The sequence below is a fragment of the Lagenorhynchus albirostris genome, chromosome 12 (genome assembly GCF_949774975.1).
Source record: "Lagenorhynchus albirostris chromosome 12, mLagAlb1.1, whole genome shotgun sequence".
In the NCBI taxonomy this organism is placed as follows: domain Eukaryota; kingdom Metazoa; phylum Chordata; class Mammalia; order Artiodactyla; family Delphinidae; genus Lagenorhynchus; species Lagenorhynchus albirostris.
The window spans coordinates 31,348,784-31,364,766 of NC_083106.1; the positions used below are offsets into that span (position 1 = coordinate 31,348,784).

Here is a 15,983-nt window from a genome sequence, read left to right on the forward strand (position 1 = left end):
CTCAGCTCCCCAGCCCCCCGCCCGCCCCGGCGGGTGAGCAGACAAGTCTCTCGGGCTGGTGAGTGCCGGTTGGCACTGATCCTCTGTGCAGGAATCTCTCCGCTTTGCCCCCCGCACCCCTGTTGCTGTGCTCTCCTCTGCAGCTCCGAAGCTCCCCCCTCCGCCTCCCGCAGTCTCCTCCAGCGAAGGGGCTTCCTAGTGTGTGGACACCTTTTCTCATTCACAGCTCCCTCCCACTGGTGCAGGTGCCATCCCTATTCTTTTGTCTCTGTTTTTTCTTTTTTCTTTTGCCCTACCCAGGTACATGAGGGTTTCTTGCCTTTTGGGATGTCTGAGGTCTTCTGCCAGCGTTCAGTAGGTGTTCTGTAGGAGTTGTTCCACGTGTAGGTGTATTTCTGATGTATTTGTGGGCAGGAAGGTGATCTCCTCGTCTTACTTTTCCGCCATCTTAAAGTTCCTCTCTCAAGCTATCTTTTCAATAGCAATCATCTCCTGGTCTGTTTGGCCTTACCTGAATAATACTAAAACCTGCATTTTAAAACAAGGGGCTACGCTGCCCTGTAAGCTTGGAGAAAGCATCCCCAATGAAATCTAGGGTTTGAAAGGACCTTGAGTGTCACGTGACTGTGATGTTACCATGGAGATGTCGGGGGGTGAGGGAAGGAGGGGATCCAGGAAGTGGGAACAGCCCATATGAAAGTAAAAGTGTGGTGTGTTCAGGGAAGGATGGATACATGGGGTGGCTTAAGGACGGGACAAGGGGAGAGGTGGCAGATAAAGATGGAAATATTGGTAGCATTAGATTGCCAAGGGCCTGCTAAGAAGCCAGAATTTATCCTATCTGTTTGAGGCGGTAGCAGATGTTTCAATCATGGTAGCAGCATGAGTGGGTATATGTGACAGAAAGATAACCCGGGCACTGCATGGAGGATGACTGAGCAGAGAACAGACTGGAGCCGGGGAGGCTAGTTCAAGGCTGTCTCAGGAGTTCAGTTATAAATGCGAAAACCTGAATCAAGGAAAGGTAAAGGTCAGACAGGGCATTGGGAAGAGAATCAGGAATAGTATTTAAGCCTCCGTACCCTTCCGTATGGTATCTGCTGCCACAGTAAACTTCCTGGCTTCACAAAAGCCTTCCCTGAAAAAAGTGGGTGAGTAAAAGTATATCTAAGGTGACTACACATTACTTGAGTGCCTTCTGGGTTTTCCTTTACTTGTTTCCAGCTGAGTTTGGAAATTCGTGACAACCGTTTACACGAGTTAAGTGAGTTAGAAAGGTTGATGTATTAGAATCCAGGAGAAAGAAGTGTTTTACATCCTGATTGTCTTAATGCTTATGTAAGACACTATATTCTTCCTTTTCCCCCTTCTATTTCTCATTCTCTCTTTTTCTCCTCCCTCTACCCCCTGAAAGTATTTATTATATCCCCGTATTGCCTTAGCTGCATATATTTGATGGGTTCAGTGATGCCTTCTTGAAAGCCGAAAGCATTTCACAGCCAACAGGAAAGGGTTCTGAGTTTCTGCATGACAGGTATTTAGAACTGTCTGCTTTTATAAGTGTAGCATCAGTGCCAAGACTAGAAAAAGAAAGTTCGATGAATAATGATCATGGTTTGCCAATAGGAGGGGAGTGTAAACAGCAGAATAATTTAATTCTTCTCACTGTCAGCTTGTCTTATTCAAACGTTTCCCAGCTGAAGAAGGGCTTAGTGGGTTCTTCGTTATAGAACAGGTAAAAGACGCCCTGGATTATTCACACCAGTGCTGAAAGTTGATTTTATTTCTCCGACTTGCTGAATTCCAAACTAATGAGACTTGACTGTTATACAACTGTAACTGTTGTCAAGTAGCTTTACAATTACCAGAGCTAGATTCTTTTATGAAAAAACAGCTGGTAGACTTTTCTTTAATATTTGACACCTTTTCTTTCTCTGCTCACTTTTCCTTAAACTTCCCCCAATTACGTTCTCTTTCTTCATCAATAGTATACCAAATAAGTAGCAAGGATTTTTCCCCATAAGAAGATTATTTTTAAGAAGATTTTTTTTAAAGTGAGACATTATAACGTACATATATGGAATCTAAAAAAACAGTACTGATGAACCTAGTGGCAGGGCAGGAATAAAGACAGACCTAGAGAACGGACTTGAGGACACAGCAGGGGAAGGGGAAGCTGGGACGAAGTGAGAGAGCAGCATGGACATATATACACTACCAAATGTAAAAAAGATAGCTAATGGGAAGCTGCAGCATAGCACAGGGAGATCAGCTCAGTGCTTTGTGACCACCTAGAGGGGTGGGATAGGGAGGGTGGGAGGGGGGCTCAAGAGGGAAGGGATATGGGGGTATATGTATACATATAGCTGATTCACTTTGTTGTACAGCAGAAACTAACACACCATTGTAAAGCAATTATATTCCAATAAAGATATAAATAAATAAATTAAAAGTGAGGCGTTAAATATTGACATTACAAATGTGATAGTATGAATGTTTTCCTTCTGAAAGATTAATAAGGATTAGTCACTTTCTGTTTCAGATACAATTAAGTGACTATACCACAAGCCCCTCATAGTATTTTATGGTGTCTTTGGACATCCTGTTTTAAGTGCAAAAATTCACAACTCGTGGAATGGTGACTGACAGCAGTGTAGATATTTGGGATGCCCTAAGCAAAAATTTCTTTGAGGCATTTTAATCTTCTGTTAATTGTGGAATCATTAGCTCTCTAGCTCACTTTCCAGTTTCTCTCCTGTCTCATTCCAGCTTCTTCTTTTTTTTTTTTTTTTTAACATCTTTATTGGAGTATAATTGCTTTACAATGGTATGTTAGCTTCAGCTTCACAACAAAATGAATCAGTTATATACATACATATATTCCCATATCTCTTCCCGCTTGCGTCTCCCTCCCTCCCACCCTCCCTATCCCACCCCTCCAGGCGGTCACAAAGCACCGAGCTGATCTCCCTGTGCTATGCGGCTGCTTCCCACTAGCTATTTACCTTACGTTTGGTAGTGTATATATGTCCATGCCTCTTTATCGCTTTGTCACCGTTTACCCTTCCCCCTCCCCATAACCTCAAGTCCATTCTCTAGTAAGTCTGTGTCTTTATTCCTGTTTCACCCTCTGTTGAAGGTCAGCAATCTACACAACATGACAAAGGAAAAGCATCCACACATCCACGGTCTGCAAAGAGAAAACACACAATGGCTATCAAGAAGAACCAGCTTCTTCTTGATAGCCATTGTGTGTTTTCTCTTTGCAGACCGTGGATGTGTGGATGCTTTTCCTTTGTCATGTTGTGTAGATTGCTGACCTTCAACAGAGCCGAGGTTTGACTAAACAAAGAATTCTTTACAGTGTCATAAAATCCTTGAAGGCCAGGCTGTGCTTCGAGATTCTTTTGGGTACACATACCCTGTCTGGTACACAGTCCACATAATGTGTAGGGAAGATAGGCATCATTGTTGGTAATCGTGGTAGATTAGGGGACACTGCAGTGAGCCTATGGTCCTCTGTGACTTGGGTTGTTGGCCTCTTAAGACTTATAAGGCCGCTCCAAGGTAATTATATATTTGACAAAAAGCACTTTAAAGCTTAGTTTCTTAGACTATCTGGAGGTTTATTTACATGCAGGAAATTAATTTATTTTTTTAAATTTGTGTATGTAATGCAAACTAAATACAGGCTGTGGACCAAGGGGACAGTGCTTTGCACAATGCCTGACACGCGATCAGTCCTAAAGAAATACTTGTTGAATGGAAATGGACTTGAAACAGAGTATATATGAGAATGGGATAGTATCCATCTTTTAAGTCAGTCAGTGCCATCTCCATTGGTTGAAGTTGCCATGAATCTTTATCTGTTGAACAATATTAACTCTTTGGAGGAAACTCACTTATAGTAAGGCGTAAATTCAATTTACTGATGAGAGAGCTGTAATTGTCTAGATGCTATTAGGAAACAGCCTACCTTAAGTGTTCCCAATGAAAAATCATCTGTAAACATAGGCATGTTAGCATTTTCTGAAAGCAACTTGAAAGAAGAAAGGGGCCTCACAATAACAAATATAAATAAAAAGAAGATGGTTAACATAGAAGCTAGGTCCAGGGTCACAAAGCTCTTGAAGAGAGCTTTCAAGATCACCTAGTGAAACAGAGCAGGATGCTATGGTCCTCCCCACATGTCCTCTGTCTGCCTTTTGTCTATGGAAGAACTTTAGCCAAAGAATAATTTTAATCAGAGAAGTGAGAAAATGCAGAACAGAGGAAAACAGTCCAACAAGACTAAATAATAATAGTTTAATCATCAAGCATAGTCAAGGACCCTTAGTTCCTCTTCAAGGGCTATAGATAATATTGTGAGCCATGTCCTCTGAGCTGTCTTGTAGATACTGAAATCCCCACCAGGCAGAAGAAGTTAACTACATCATGACCAGACTGTAGCCATGACATAAGCTGCCACAATTCCGAGAGCTGGCCTCAAAGAAATGGGAACAAACTGACCCTGGAACTGAAAATTAGCTGTACCTAAAACAATCTCTCTCGATGACACTGGTCAGACCACCACATGACCAATTTCAAGATGACTGTCAGAGCTGACTGTGCTGTTTCTACATGTAGCCCCCTTCCTCTGCCTATAAAAACTCTTGTCCCCTGATAGTGGCAGGTGGGGGGAGTCGGCCTTTGGACAGGAGCCCACCCTCCCGCCCTGGTTGCTGGCGTCCGAAATAAAGCAAACTTTCCTTTCCACCAAGATTGCCTCTTTGTTGGCTTTTGGGCTTTTGAGTGGCGAGCAGCTAGCCTCCACTTTCAGTTACACTAGTTCAACCCCTTCGTGATAAAGATGAGGATACTGAGAGCCATGGTGCTCACTGCTTTCCTGGTGTTTCTTAGAAGGAGGTAATTCAGTCGTTTTTAATTTGTATCTTTCTTGCTCTTTCGTCACTTCATTTACCCCATAAATATATTTTGAGTGCCTTCTCTATGCCAATCAATGTCTAATATATTAAAGAAATAAAGAAGGTGGATAATTTTTTCTATATACCAAGAAATCTGGAGAAAGGGGAATTGGAGAGAAAGAATTTAATTATTATAATTATATACTGCTTTAAAGTTTTCTGAGTAATTTTGCATAGTATATTCTATCTAACCATGACAAACAACTTTCAGTTATAGGCACAAAATTTTCAATATTTCTTTAGACTTGACTCGGGGAGAGTCTTCTCTCCTGGTCAGCAAACATCCTTCTATGTGAGAATGATTCATGAACTATTATTGATCTGGCTCTCCGAATAGCCTTTGAAGCCATGCAAGACCAGTGGAATTTAATACATATTTCTTTTCTGGTAACAGCCAGACTTGTAAAAATTAGGGCAACGTGAACTAGTCCTCCCTGAATCAGTTGACCGTTGATTCAGGGATTTATCTCTAATAATGGTCTTTCAGTCTCCAAGGCAGTTATCACAATCAAAGTCACCCAGATAGGTGAGCAATGGCTGACCACACCTATAAGCAAGGCCATCTTTACCCCTTGGGTACTTTAAATATTTGGCTTACTCACTTCCCCAAATGGATTCTCTGACTGGCCATGGAATCTCAGGATTAAAGATATTAGGGGATCAGGGAATGAGTCAGAATATGCAACTCATTGCCCACAAGAAATGATCGGATGATGTGATTATAACCTACTTGGGGATGTTCCGGGGTAGTGAGTATAGCCAATGGTGAATGCTATCTGAGGATTAACTCCCCAGTTGCTTGGGCGTGAAAGCTTGACCAGGAGCAGGATATAAAGACACAATGTGTTGGCTAATCTCCGCAATTTCTGTAACTATGATTTGAAGAAGCTTGTGATTTAGTAGAAGGAAACAAGAAATTTTAATGCATGGAGTACTTCTGCTTAAAGGAGGATCACTTCTCATAGCCAGTGGTTTGAGGAGAAGATGCCTGAGAAGACTTTCTGAAGGGTCAGATCTGAACTTAGTCCTGAAAGATGCGTGAGAGTTGGCCAGGTGATGCATGAGTGGGAGGGGTTCTAAGCAAAGGAAACAATATGAGCAAAGTTTAGAGGCAGAAAACAGGAAGGTGGTTCCAGAGAGCTACAATTTGGTGTTAATAAAGTAAGAACAGCAAAGCAGCCCGGGGATGAGGCTGAGGCAACTCTGTATCACGTTGAAGAACCCATAGCAATAGATCTGTCTAAGGACAGCCTGAATAGCGACGGTGGAAATAGAAGAGGAGATCATTTCTGCCTGGGGAGACCATGATCTCCTATTCACAGTGGCTGTCGACTCTTCAGCTAGAAATATGCCGCTTTGGTATAAAGGTTATTTTGAGCTGAAAACAATTGAGAAACAGCAGATTTCAAAAAACTCTCCTCTTTCCTCTCATTTGCCTAAAAGCAGGACATAAATTTCCATTTGTAAAGGTGTCTCACCCTCTCATACCAGGAAGAGGACACCTCTTAGGTTCTTAGTCAAGGGAGACAACTCTAGACTCTTAATCAGCCCAGAGAAGAACAAGAGGAATCTGCATAACAAACCTTACTAAAATAACACTTATCTTCCATTAGTTCCTCCCATATACTTATTTTTCCACAGTTTCTGGCCCCCAAAAGCTGAACCCCTTTTCTCTGTCTTGTCACTTCTCTACAAATGCACTGTTCTTTGTTAAGATGCTATATAAGCCCCAAGTTATAACCACCCCTTTGAGTTACTTGTCAGTTTCTTCTGAGTGTATGTGTGCTACACATATTAATAAACTGTTTTTCTCTTATTAATCTGTCTTTTGTCAGTTTAATTTCTAGGGCCCCAGCCAGAGAACCTAGTAAGGTAGAGGAAGAGTTTTTTTCCTCCCCTACAGAGGCAATGTCTTCTGAATAGCTCTTCTTATTTTATTTTAGTCAAACTTTGCACTTAACCAACTTCTGAAAGAATGAAGTCAAAGCAGCTCATTTCAAAATCTGCACTGAAAGTCAAAGCATCCTTTTACCTAACCCAAGACTAATAACTAAGGGAATCTCTGGGAAGGACCATTGAGTAGATCTGCCCAGACTCTGCACTGCATAATTCCAGAAGGAGCTTTGCTGTTGGCTACAGTATGAATGATACCTCCTGGAGTTCCATGGTACAATTATCCCTGTTTGGAACTGAATTGACTTTAACATGAGGAGAAACAAATTAAGCAGAGTTTCTAGTACTTTGACTTCTTCAAAGCTTCAAAATTCACCTCTTAAAAACACCAGCCAGTTGACAGAGACATGGAACTCTTTTATATACTGTTTAATGAACTCAGTTTCCTCAGTAAAACGATGGTATTGTCTAAGATAATCTCCAGGACGTTTTGTTTAGAAGACTCTATATTTATGGGGATTGATGTGTTTTTTATTGTTCGCAGTTATAGGAGTTGTAGTTCAGATAAAAGCAAAGCACAACGTCCCCTTCTCCACTGCCCTGCCCCCGACAAGGTTAAGAATTTATAAGGAATTTCTCTAAAAATACAAAGGGTAATTTTTGAAAATACTTAGATACAATTGATATATAACATTATGTTTATTTCAGGTGTATAACATAATGATTCAATATTTGTATATACTGTGAAATAACCACCACAATAGATCTAACTAACATCCATCACTGCACAGTCACACCTTTTTCTTTTTGCGATCAGAACTTTTAAGATTTACTTTGTTAGCAACTTTCAAACATACAATACAGTGTTTTTAACTACAGTCACCATGCTGAACATTATATCCCCAGGACTTATTTATTTATAACCGGAAGCCAAACACGGTATCTGAAGACATTTGAGCCTGTTTTGGAAATGTAGTGTAGGCTATGTAGCTGATACCTAGGGCACGATACCTGGGTTGCTTGTTCTAGGTGTAAGAGGCTACTCGCCTGAGATCCACTTCTGCAAGTCCTGTTCCTACCCCGGAGTTTTCCTGGCTTGCAATTATGTCATTGTAGAGACTCTGGATCTTTGTTTTATTTGAAGAAGAAAACTGCATCACGGTTTCTGGTTCAGGGTGGGTCCTCTACGTGGAGAATAGAACTTGTTGTGCAGGAGTCCTCTTTTCCTTGTGGCTCATCTAATAGCACTCCTCTGGGCGAGTAGGGCAGTCCTGTTTCTCTCAGAACTTTCATCTGAAGAACAACATCAAAGCCTGGTTGTCTCCTGGGTCACTTTGTTTTCTTGTTGGGCCATGCTTTTGAATGGTTTTCCAAACGAGGAGAAATTCTCCTCTTTTCTTCATATTTCAGCGTACACTTTTCTCATTGTCCTGTTGAAAGTGAAAAACGTTCCCTTGGCCCAGTTCTATCATACTGTTGACAGGATGAAAAACACTCTGGCGTGTGACTTGGTGCTTAGATGTCCCGGACCCGCATGTCAATTGGAAGACCGTTCATCTTTGCTCCCACACCTTCCCAGAGTGACGCTAGGTGACATTTCAAAATTAGCTCCCTTTGATTTATGAATGGGCTTTATTCTTTCACCTGTAATAAATGCACTCATGCCATTTTCCTGTCAGAGTCCTGGCAAGCCCTTCTATTCATCGGGGTGCAATTTTCCTAGTTGCGTGTGGGTAGCACCGGGGGGAGGAGAAGAATATATGTGGCTGTTACTGGAAGGAATTACAAACTTCCTGTCGACAACAGCAAATATCTCTGATAGTCAAGTTAGGAGTCACATTAAAGTTGAGCCGTGAGGTCACTGAGACTATACAAAGATAAGGAAAGAGCACTTCTCATGGTGGCGCTCCGTTCATCATGAGAGAAGTAAGTGTCACAATAGCTTACAGGGTCCTAAAGGATCTGGTCCCAGGTTACATCTCTGATCTCGCCTCCCACTACTCTCTTCTCATTTCCTCCACTTCGGCCACACGGGCTTCCTGGTTGTTCCTTGGACAAGCCTGGTACGCTCTGCCGCAGGGCCTTTGCACTGGCTGTTTCTCCTGCTGGAATTCTTTTTGCTCACATGTCTGCTGGGCTAACTTCATCCTTTCCTTCAAATCTTTGCTTAAATGTCCCCTTCTCAATGACACTCTTCCTGCTGTCCTATATACATGGCAAGCCTGTCTGCTACCTCTCACTCCCAACATTACTTACCCTGCTCTACTTTTTCCTTTCCCCGTGGCACCTACCTATTGTACAACACTAAATAATCCATGTACTGGGTCTGTTATTGCCTGTCTCCCCTGGTAGGTGGATCCATATGAGAACAGGGATCTTGGCTTGTTTTGTTCATTGATGTATCCCAGATGACTAAAACAGTGCCTGGGGTGTAGTTGCCCTTAGGAAATATTTGCTGAATTCAGGAAACATACAAGCCAGGGAGGTCTTTACTGTCCGCCTCTCTGTATGACCCCCACCCCCTGCCTTATCCTATACTTGTCTCATTTTTATTTATTTTTTAAAATCATTTCTTTTTTTCTTTTTCTTTTGGCCGCACCATGGGTATCCCACAAGGGCTTGCAGGATCTTAGTTCCCCGGCCAGGGATTGAACCCAGGCCCTGGCAGTGAAAGCTCAGAGTCTTAACCACTGGACTGCCAGGGAATTCCCACTTGTCTTATTTTTAAACATTCTTTTTTTTTAAATTGAAGTATGTATCCTATGATAAACCATAATGGAAAAGAATATATATATGAAAAAAGGAATGTATATTTAAACATCCTTTTTTACTTGAAATTACTTATTCAGTGTCAGTATTTCCCCATAGACTGCAGACCCCCCTAGCACAAGATCACATCTCTATTACTGTATCTTCTGTGTCCCCAACATTTTCATAATACCATGAAAACAATGGGTACTCAACTAATTGTTATATGAAGAAATATAATGTGGATGATGTTTAATTGTGATGACATTTGTTATCTATTTCCTGAATAAGTGATTTATTTCATCATTTATTTTAGTCTTAAGTTACATGATACGGCCACCACTCAGAGTAACCTGTACTGTCCATTCCAGGTCATTAGATAAGTGTTAATGGTGCCCTAGACCAGGTATCTGGAAAAACTAACACCTCACTTATGCCTTAAAATGACCAGAAGAAAATACTCGAGAAATCCCATGGAAAAATTACTTAACAAGTTAATTAATTTGGACTTCATAAATTTTCTTTCCAAATATTATTTCCCAGGAAGTACTAGAAGAGATTCAGTCATTCTTCCTCGCTCCCTAAAGTAGCTCTTGGTGACATCTTTCACTTTGTCCTGCTTTGTTCTCTTTATGCACTTACCTTTCACTGTATTGCACTTCCTTGTTAGTTTATTTTGTCTTTTCGCTGTAATGATAAGTACCATGAGAGGAGGCATTCGTTGTCTAGGACTGCTGAAACAAATGATAACGGACCTGGTGGTTTAAAACAACAGAAATGTGTTCTCACAGAGTTCTGAGGCCAGAGGGCTGAGCCCCAGGTGTCAGCAGTGCTGAGTTCCCTCTGAGGGCTCTGGTGGAGAGTGCCTGCTCGCCTCTCCCAGCTTCTGGTGACTGCTGGCAATCCTGGCATTGCGTGGCTCCTAGGCACATCACCTCAATCTCTGCCTCCGTGTTCACATGGCCTGCTCCCCTGTGCTTCTCTGTGTCTGTGTCTCTGTTTCCCCTTCCCTTCTAAAGACTTATCGTGGGATTTAGGACCCATCCTAATCCAGGATGATCTTATCTCAAAAGCCTTCACTTAATTACCTTTGCAAAGGTTCCTTTCCCTAATAAGATTGAATTTATAGGTTCCAGATGGACATATCTTTCGGAGGGCCACTATTTACCCCACTGCAGGGGCTTAACTATATTAATCAGTGCTGTATCTCTAGTATATAGGATGATTCCTTGAAGATATAGTGGGTGCTCAATAAATATTTGTGGAATGATATAAAGGAAAAAAGGCCATAAAATACAGTGATCCCTGGACTTCCTGGCAAATACCAAATACAGTGGCAGTGTGGCTGTTAGAATCCTATAGGATGAGACAGAGGATCCTTCGGAGGGTGTCAAAGGGCAAAGTACTTTAGAACAAAGCCAGTTCAGTCTTTGAAATTTAAACCCCTCAACTCACCTCTCTCTCCCTGATGCTTTGGTTCTCAAGGAGGAGAACCACCAAGGAAGTCAAAAGATGATCAGGTGCTAATGGTAGACTGTTACTGGGAGAGTTAATAATTGCATGCAGAGAGAGAAGGAGAAAATGCATCCAGAAAGCACTGGATTCTGCGTTGCCCTCTCGATAGTAGCACTATCTGTGCTCAGCTTTGCGTCAGGCACAGTTACGTCATCAGAACATGGGATGTGGTTTCCATACCATGTGTGGCCTCCCCTCAAAAAAGACCAGCGTATGTAAAAGAACCTCAAAACTATTAGTCCGTACATAGGCTGTGTTCTATGGCAGACCCAAGTGCAGGAGAATTTAGAGAAAAGATTATAATAAGGGCAGAAACTGTCAGAAAACATAGGTTTTTAGCTGGTCCCGAAAGGGTGGTTAAGATATAGCTACGTGAGACTTTCCCGAGGAGGAAGATGTTGAGGAAAGACATGAAGACAGGGATGTATAGGGCACATTAAAGAGGTGCACAGCTTGGCTGGGGCTCTGGGAGGAAACAGGTCAATTTGGAGAGGATAGGGAGTTAGAGTGCATCATGGGAAATCAGGTGAGACATGTGAGGTGAGGAGAAAGGACAGCGGATTCATTTTTAAAAATCCGCTTTCTTTCTAGTTGAAGATTATCAGAACTCATTTTTTTTTTTCTTTTTGGTCTCAGCTTATTCCTTCATCTCTTAATATATGCTCTCTTACAGTGGGCAGCTGAGAAAAAAAGAAATGTCTCCAGTTGTCCTAAGCAGATGAATCGTACTTTTTTGTGTTTTGTTATTTTAAAGCCAGGACCATTGAATAATCTTCATTTGTTAACTTTTCAGCATTTTGCCCTCTAAATAGCATCATACGGCACATTCTGCTTTTATCTTATGAATGTTTCCATTTCTCTTGTGATTTTTTTTCCTCCCTGAAATGTCCATTTTATTCAGTGCTGTCATGTAGCAATTCTTGTTTCTTGTCATCTTAGACTTAGTTCCTTAAAAGTATTTGGCCATCACCAGAGTTCTAGTTCTGGAAAATTGTATGAGGCTTTAATGTTCCTTAAAATGGATTTCACTATAGTTTGTTGCCTACTCAGTAACATCAGATTTGAAATGAATGAAAACAATTGTACTCCCAGATCTTAAGACATTATTGGTATTAGCTTAATGGTAATTCTCTTCATAAAGCACCTTGGAAACTAAGTTTTCAACTATCTATTAATTATTTAAGCGCTGGAGCTGAAGAACACTTCAAAGGAACTCTGAACAAGTGCCAAATCTTTAGATTTCTTACTTCAGCCTCCTTAAACTTTCAAAAGAATCCGACATGCAAATTCTCTAAGAATTATTCAAATAAGAGTAGAAGTTCAAGAACCAATTAAGAAATTAATTGGAGATGATTGTATCTGGAATTTAGACTAAGGTTTGTGTTAAAAGGAAGTGCACAATGGTAAGCCAAAGCAAAATATAAGAAAATACAAAATGTAGCTCTTATCTGATAAAAAGAAAAACAAACCAGAAAATCTCTTCAATCAGAAGAAATGGATTTTTGATCTGGCACTAATTTATTGCCTAAGTCAAGGAACAGTGAACACTTTGGATGATATATTAAGAATTTCTTGAAAGATGCAGAAATATTCTTTGGCCATTTAGTGTGTCACTGATCAGTAAAAATTAAGGATGTGATATTAAATTCTACGTTGAATGTTTTTATATTGAAAGTGAAGGGGACTAACATTTAATGAAAGTTGTAGCAGACAGAACCTATCAAATGCCAATTCTTCCTTTTTTGTAAAAGAACCCAGGGCAGTGTGCCCAGCTGAAAAACTAGGTTTTCCAGTCTACTTTGCAGTTAGGTATCGCTGTGTGACTAATTTCTGGTCGGAGATGTAAGTGACAGTTACTTCTGGACAGGCTCCCAGAAGGGAGGGTTGAATTATTCCCCTCTACTGTGCCCAGCAGCCATCTTGACTATGTGATGACTTAAGAGATTGAAAATAGGAGGTGTCTGGGCTCCTAAAGACTTCTGGATCTGTCATACCAGCCTTGGACTTCCTACCCCTGGGCTTCTTTTCTGTAGGAGAATAAACCCTTGCGTGTTTAATCCACAGGAGTTGGATCTCTTTTGCCAGCAGCCAAATTAAAATACTAACTTATACACATGCCCGTGTAGTGTCAGTTGCTTTTTAAATGGTATCTATCTCTAAGTTGTCTCAACTGCCCTTTGAGTCATATATTACTGATTTAGAGCATTTGAGGACCTGGCTAAGGTCATAAGAATATTTAGGAGAGTTAGGATTTGAGCTTAACTCAGGTCTGTATGCATTCAAGTGCTAAAGTTTCCAATACACTTGTGATCTGACCTGAAGGCTTGCTCCAGGGGCTGAGCTTAGAAGATCTGGTATCTCTCTCCAGATTTCCATTTTGGATCTCCATCGTCATAGCATTTCTTTGCAGTGCTAAGAGGAAACCTGGGAAGAGCTTTGTCTGGTATAATCAGAGCTTGAAGGTAGACTCCACATCCTTTGGGATCCATGTATTGGGAACATGAGAATCAAAAGAAAAACTCTCAAAAGGAAGAGGAAATTGAGGACACTTCATGAATCAGCATCCTTTCTTGAGCTCTACAATAACCCTGAAGATTCTATAGTATATTTTGCTAAGTGAGGTGTTATTGCTTCTATATGCCCTTTCTCCTCACTTCCAAGAAAGTTGTATTGCCTGGAAGACTGATTTGTAAAAAAAGCATGTAGGATAAGAGGGATGGTGATTAAAAAGATGACTTAGAGAATGGCTTTCTAAAGCCCATGACTCTACTAAAAGGATAATGATCACTTACCCCTTCTTCCCACACCACGCTTGTTTCCCAGTGGTTTCCTAGGGCAAGTCCTCAGCAGTGCTTATTGCAAGACCTCTAGCTGGCCTCCCTCTGCTGGTCTCTGGCCCACTCCAGGCAGTTGTATGCACCTGCACTGGAGTCCCCTTTTCCAACATAAATGGGAATCTGTTGTTCCCCTTCCTTACAAATTTCTGATAAATCCCATTACCTTCAGGGTGGCGGCCAAACTCTTTGACCTGTCATTGTGTCCCTTAATTCTCCAGTTTCATCTCCTAGAGCCTCATCTCCACACGCTAATGCTCACCTCCCCATAGGTCACACTGAGCTTCCCATTCTGCAACATTCCCTTTTACACATGGCCAACTTCAGGCTAACCAGTTCTGACAATGTACTATTAGAACCAGGCTATTTTTGAATTTAACTTACATTGCTCATTTATAATGCCTGAGTCCCACTTCCCAAAGGTCTTACATTTGCTATAAAGGTGCCAGTGTTACCTTTATTTTTCTCTTTCCTCCTATTCTCTCAAGTGATTTTAACAGCGGGCTGTGGCTTCTCAGAGTGTGAGCTTATTTCCCTTGACATGAGGTAATATTTGCAATTTAAGGGTGTCACTGACCAACCTTGAGGCACTGCCTCCTATTCATTTTCCCCCAGCTGAGTTGGCAGTATTGCTTTTTTGTTATTCTCTAAAGAATTTGTTTTCTCAGTTTATAGACAGCATACATTTTCTTCTTCATTCAGCATCTCAGCTTCATTATTTATTACCCCCTTGCAAAAAAAAAAAATTGTTCATGAACTCTTTAATCCTAGTAATGAAGCAACTAAAGACTGTTCTAAATTTAGCCTATTTGTTGGACTGAGAGGAGGCGTCATTTTGAGGGCATTCGAGTGCCCTATTGTCACCACCTGCCCTCTAATTGAGCAGAGTCTAGTCTTCTTTTTGGATGTGGTAGCTCTCTGGGGTTATTTAAAATGGTTATTGAAGGAGAATGCGCCCAGAGCACTCATCTCTTCTCACTGCTTCTCTAATGCTCCTCTATACAGATAATTCCTAAATCTGTCTTTCTGACATTGATAGCAGGTTCAGATGCCTATCTCAGAGTTTATTGGGCATTTCCACCAAGATATCCTACTGGGATGTAAAATTTAATATCTAAAAATAAACTCTCAACATCCCATAAAACAAACAACCTATCCTCCAGAGGGATGTAGATCTATTAATGGTGCCATCTTGGTCAAAATCGTCAAGGTAATTTCATCAGTCTCCTTCCTGCTCAAAAATTACTTACGGGAAATTAAACTCATAAACTTGATGTTCAAAGCATTCTACAGATCGACCCTGATGCCCTTCCAGCTTCCTGCTTCAATATTTCCCCCCACCAATCCTTCACTGTGGTCAGGCATGTATTCACTGCTACAGAGAATATTTTTTCACTGTATTTGTTTAAGCAATACTCCTGCAGGAATGTCCTCCTTTCTCTAGTCATAGAGTTGCAATGAGGTCACTGAAAGCTTGGCGCCTTTGGTCCACAGAATTGTCCTGACTCCCTGAACTATTCCTTTAGACTTTGAGTATGTACCACTCCTTTGGTACGTATTAAATATATTATAGAAGATTCGATATGACTTGTAAAAGTTAGCACAGCACAAAATTAATGATGAAAACTAAAACTGTTTATAAAGAGCAGGAAGAGGTGTTAACAGATAATCTGAGGTGAAATGTTTGCTCTACTGGGTCACAAACGTGTCTGACTTTCCAAGCAGCTGAGCCAAACCACGAGGTGCATTGGGTCACATCATCCTCGTTTTATGGTTTAATTTTTAGAAAAGGGAAGCATATGAGAAAGCTCCGCAGAAAGCAACATTTTTCTGGAACGAAAACTCACGATTGATAAACAGTGTGCGTCTTTTTTCATAGGTAAATCTAGTTCACAGTGAAAAGGGGACAAAGGTACTTCTTGCATGAAATCTTCCAGTATCAACCCTTTATAAAGAATACAGTGTGAAATGAAGAGCTGAGATAGTGTGATTCTGGACCTGTACTTTCTATTGATCTAACAATACCAAG

At 41.1% G+C, this 15,983-nt stretch overlaps 1 protein-coding gene across 1 annotated transcript in view; it reads right to left on the reverse strand.

The window, feature by feature from the left end:
* Positions 1 to 13,509, reverse strand: part of SMLR1 (small leucine rich protein 1) — a 39,963-nt gene extending 26,454 nt beyond the window's left edge. Inside the window, exon 1 of the mRNA XM_060167666.1 lies at positions 13,437 to 13,509. Coding sequence (XP_060023649.1) covers positions 13,437 to 13,509 — 73 coding nt within the window. The remainder of the gene's footprint in view (positions 1 to 13,436) is intronic.
* Positions 13,510 to 15,983: the final 2,474 nt, after the last annotated feature.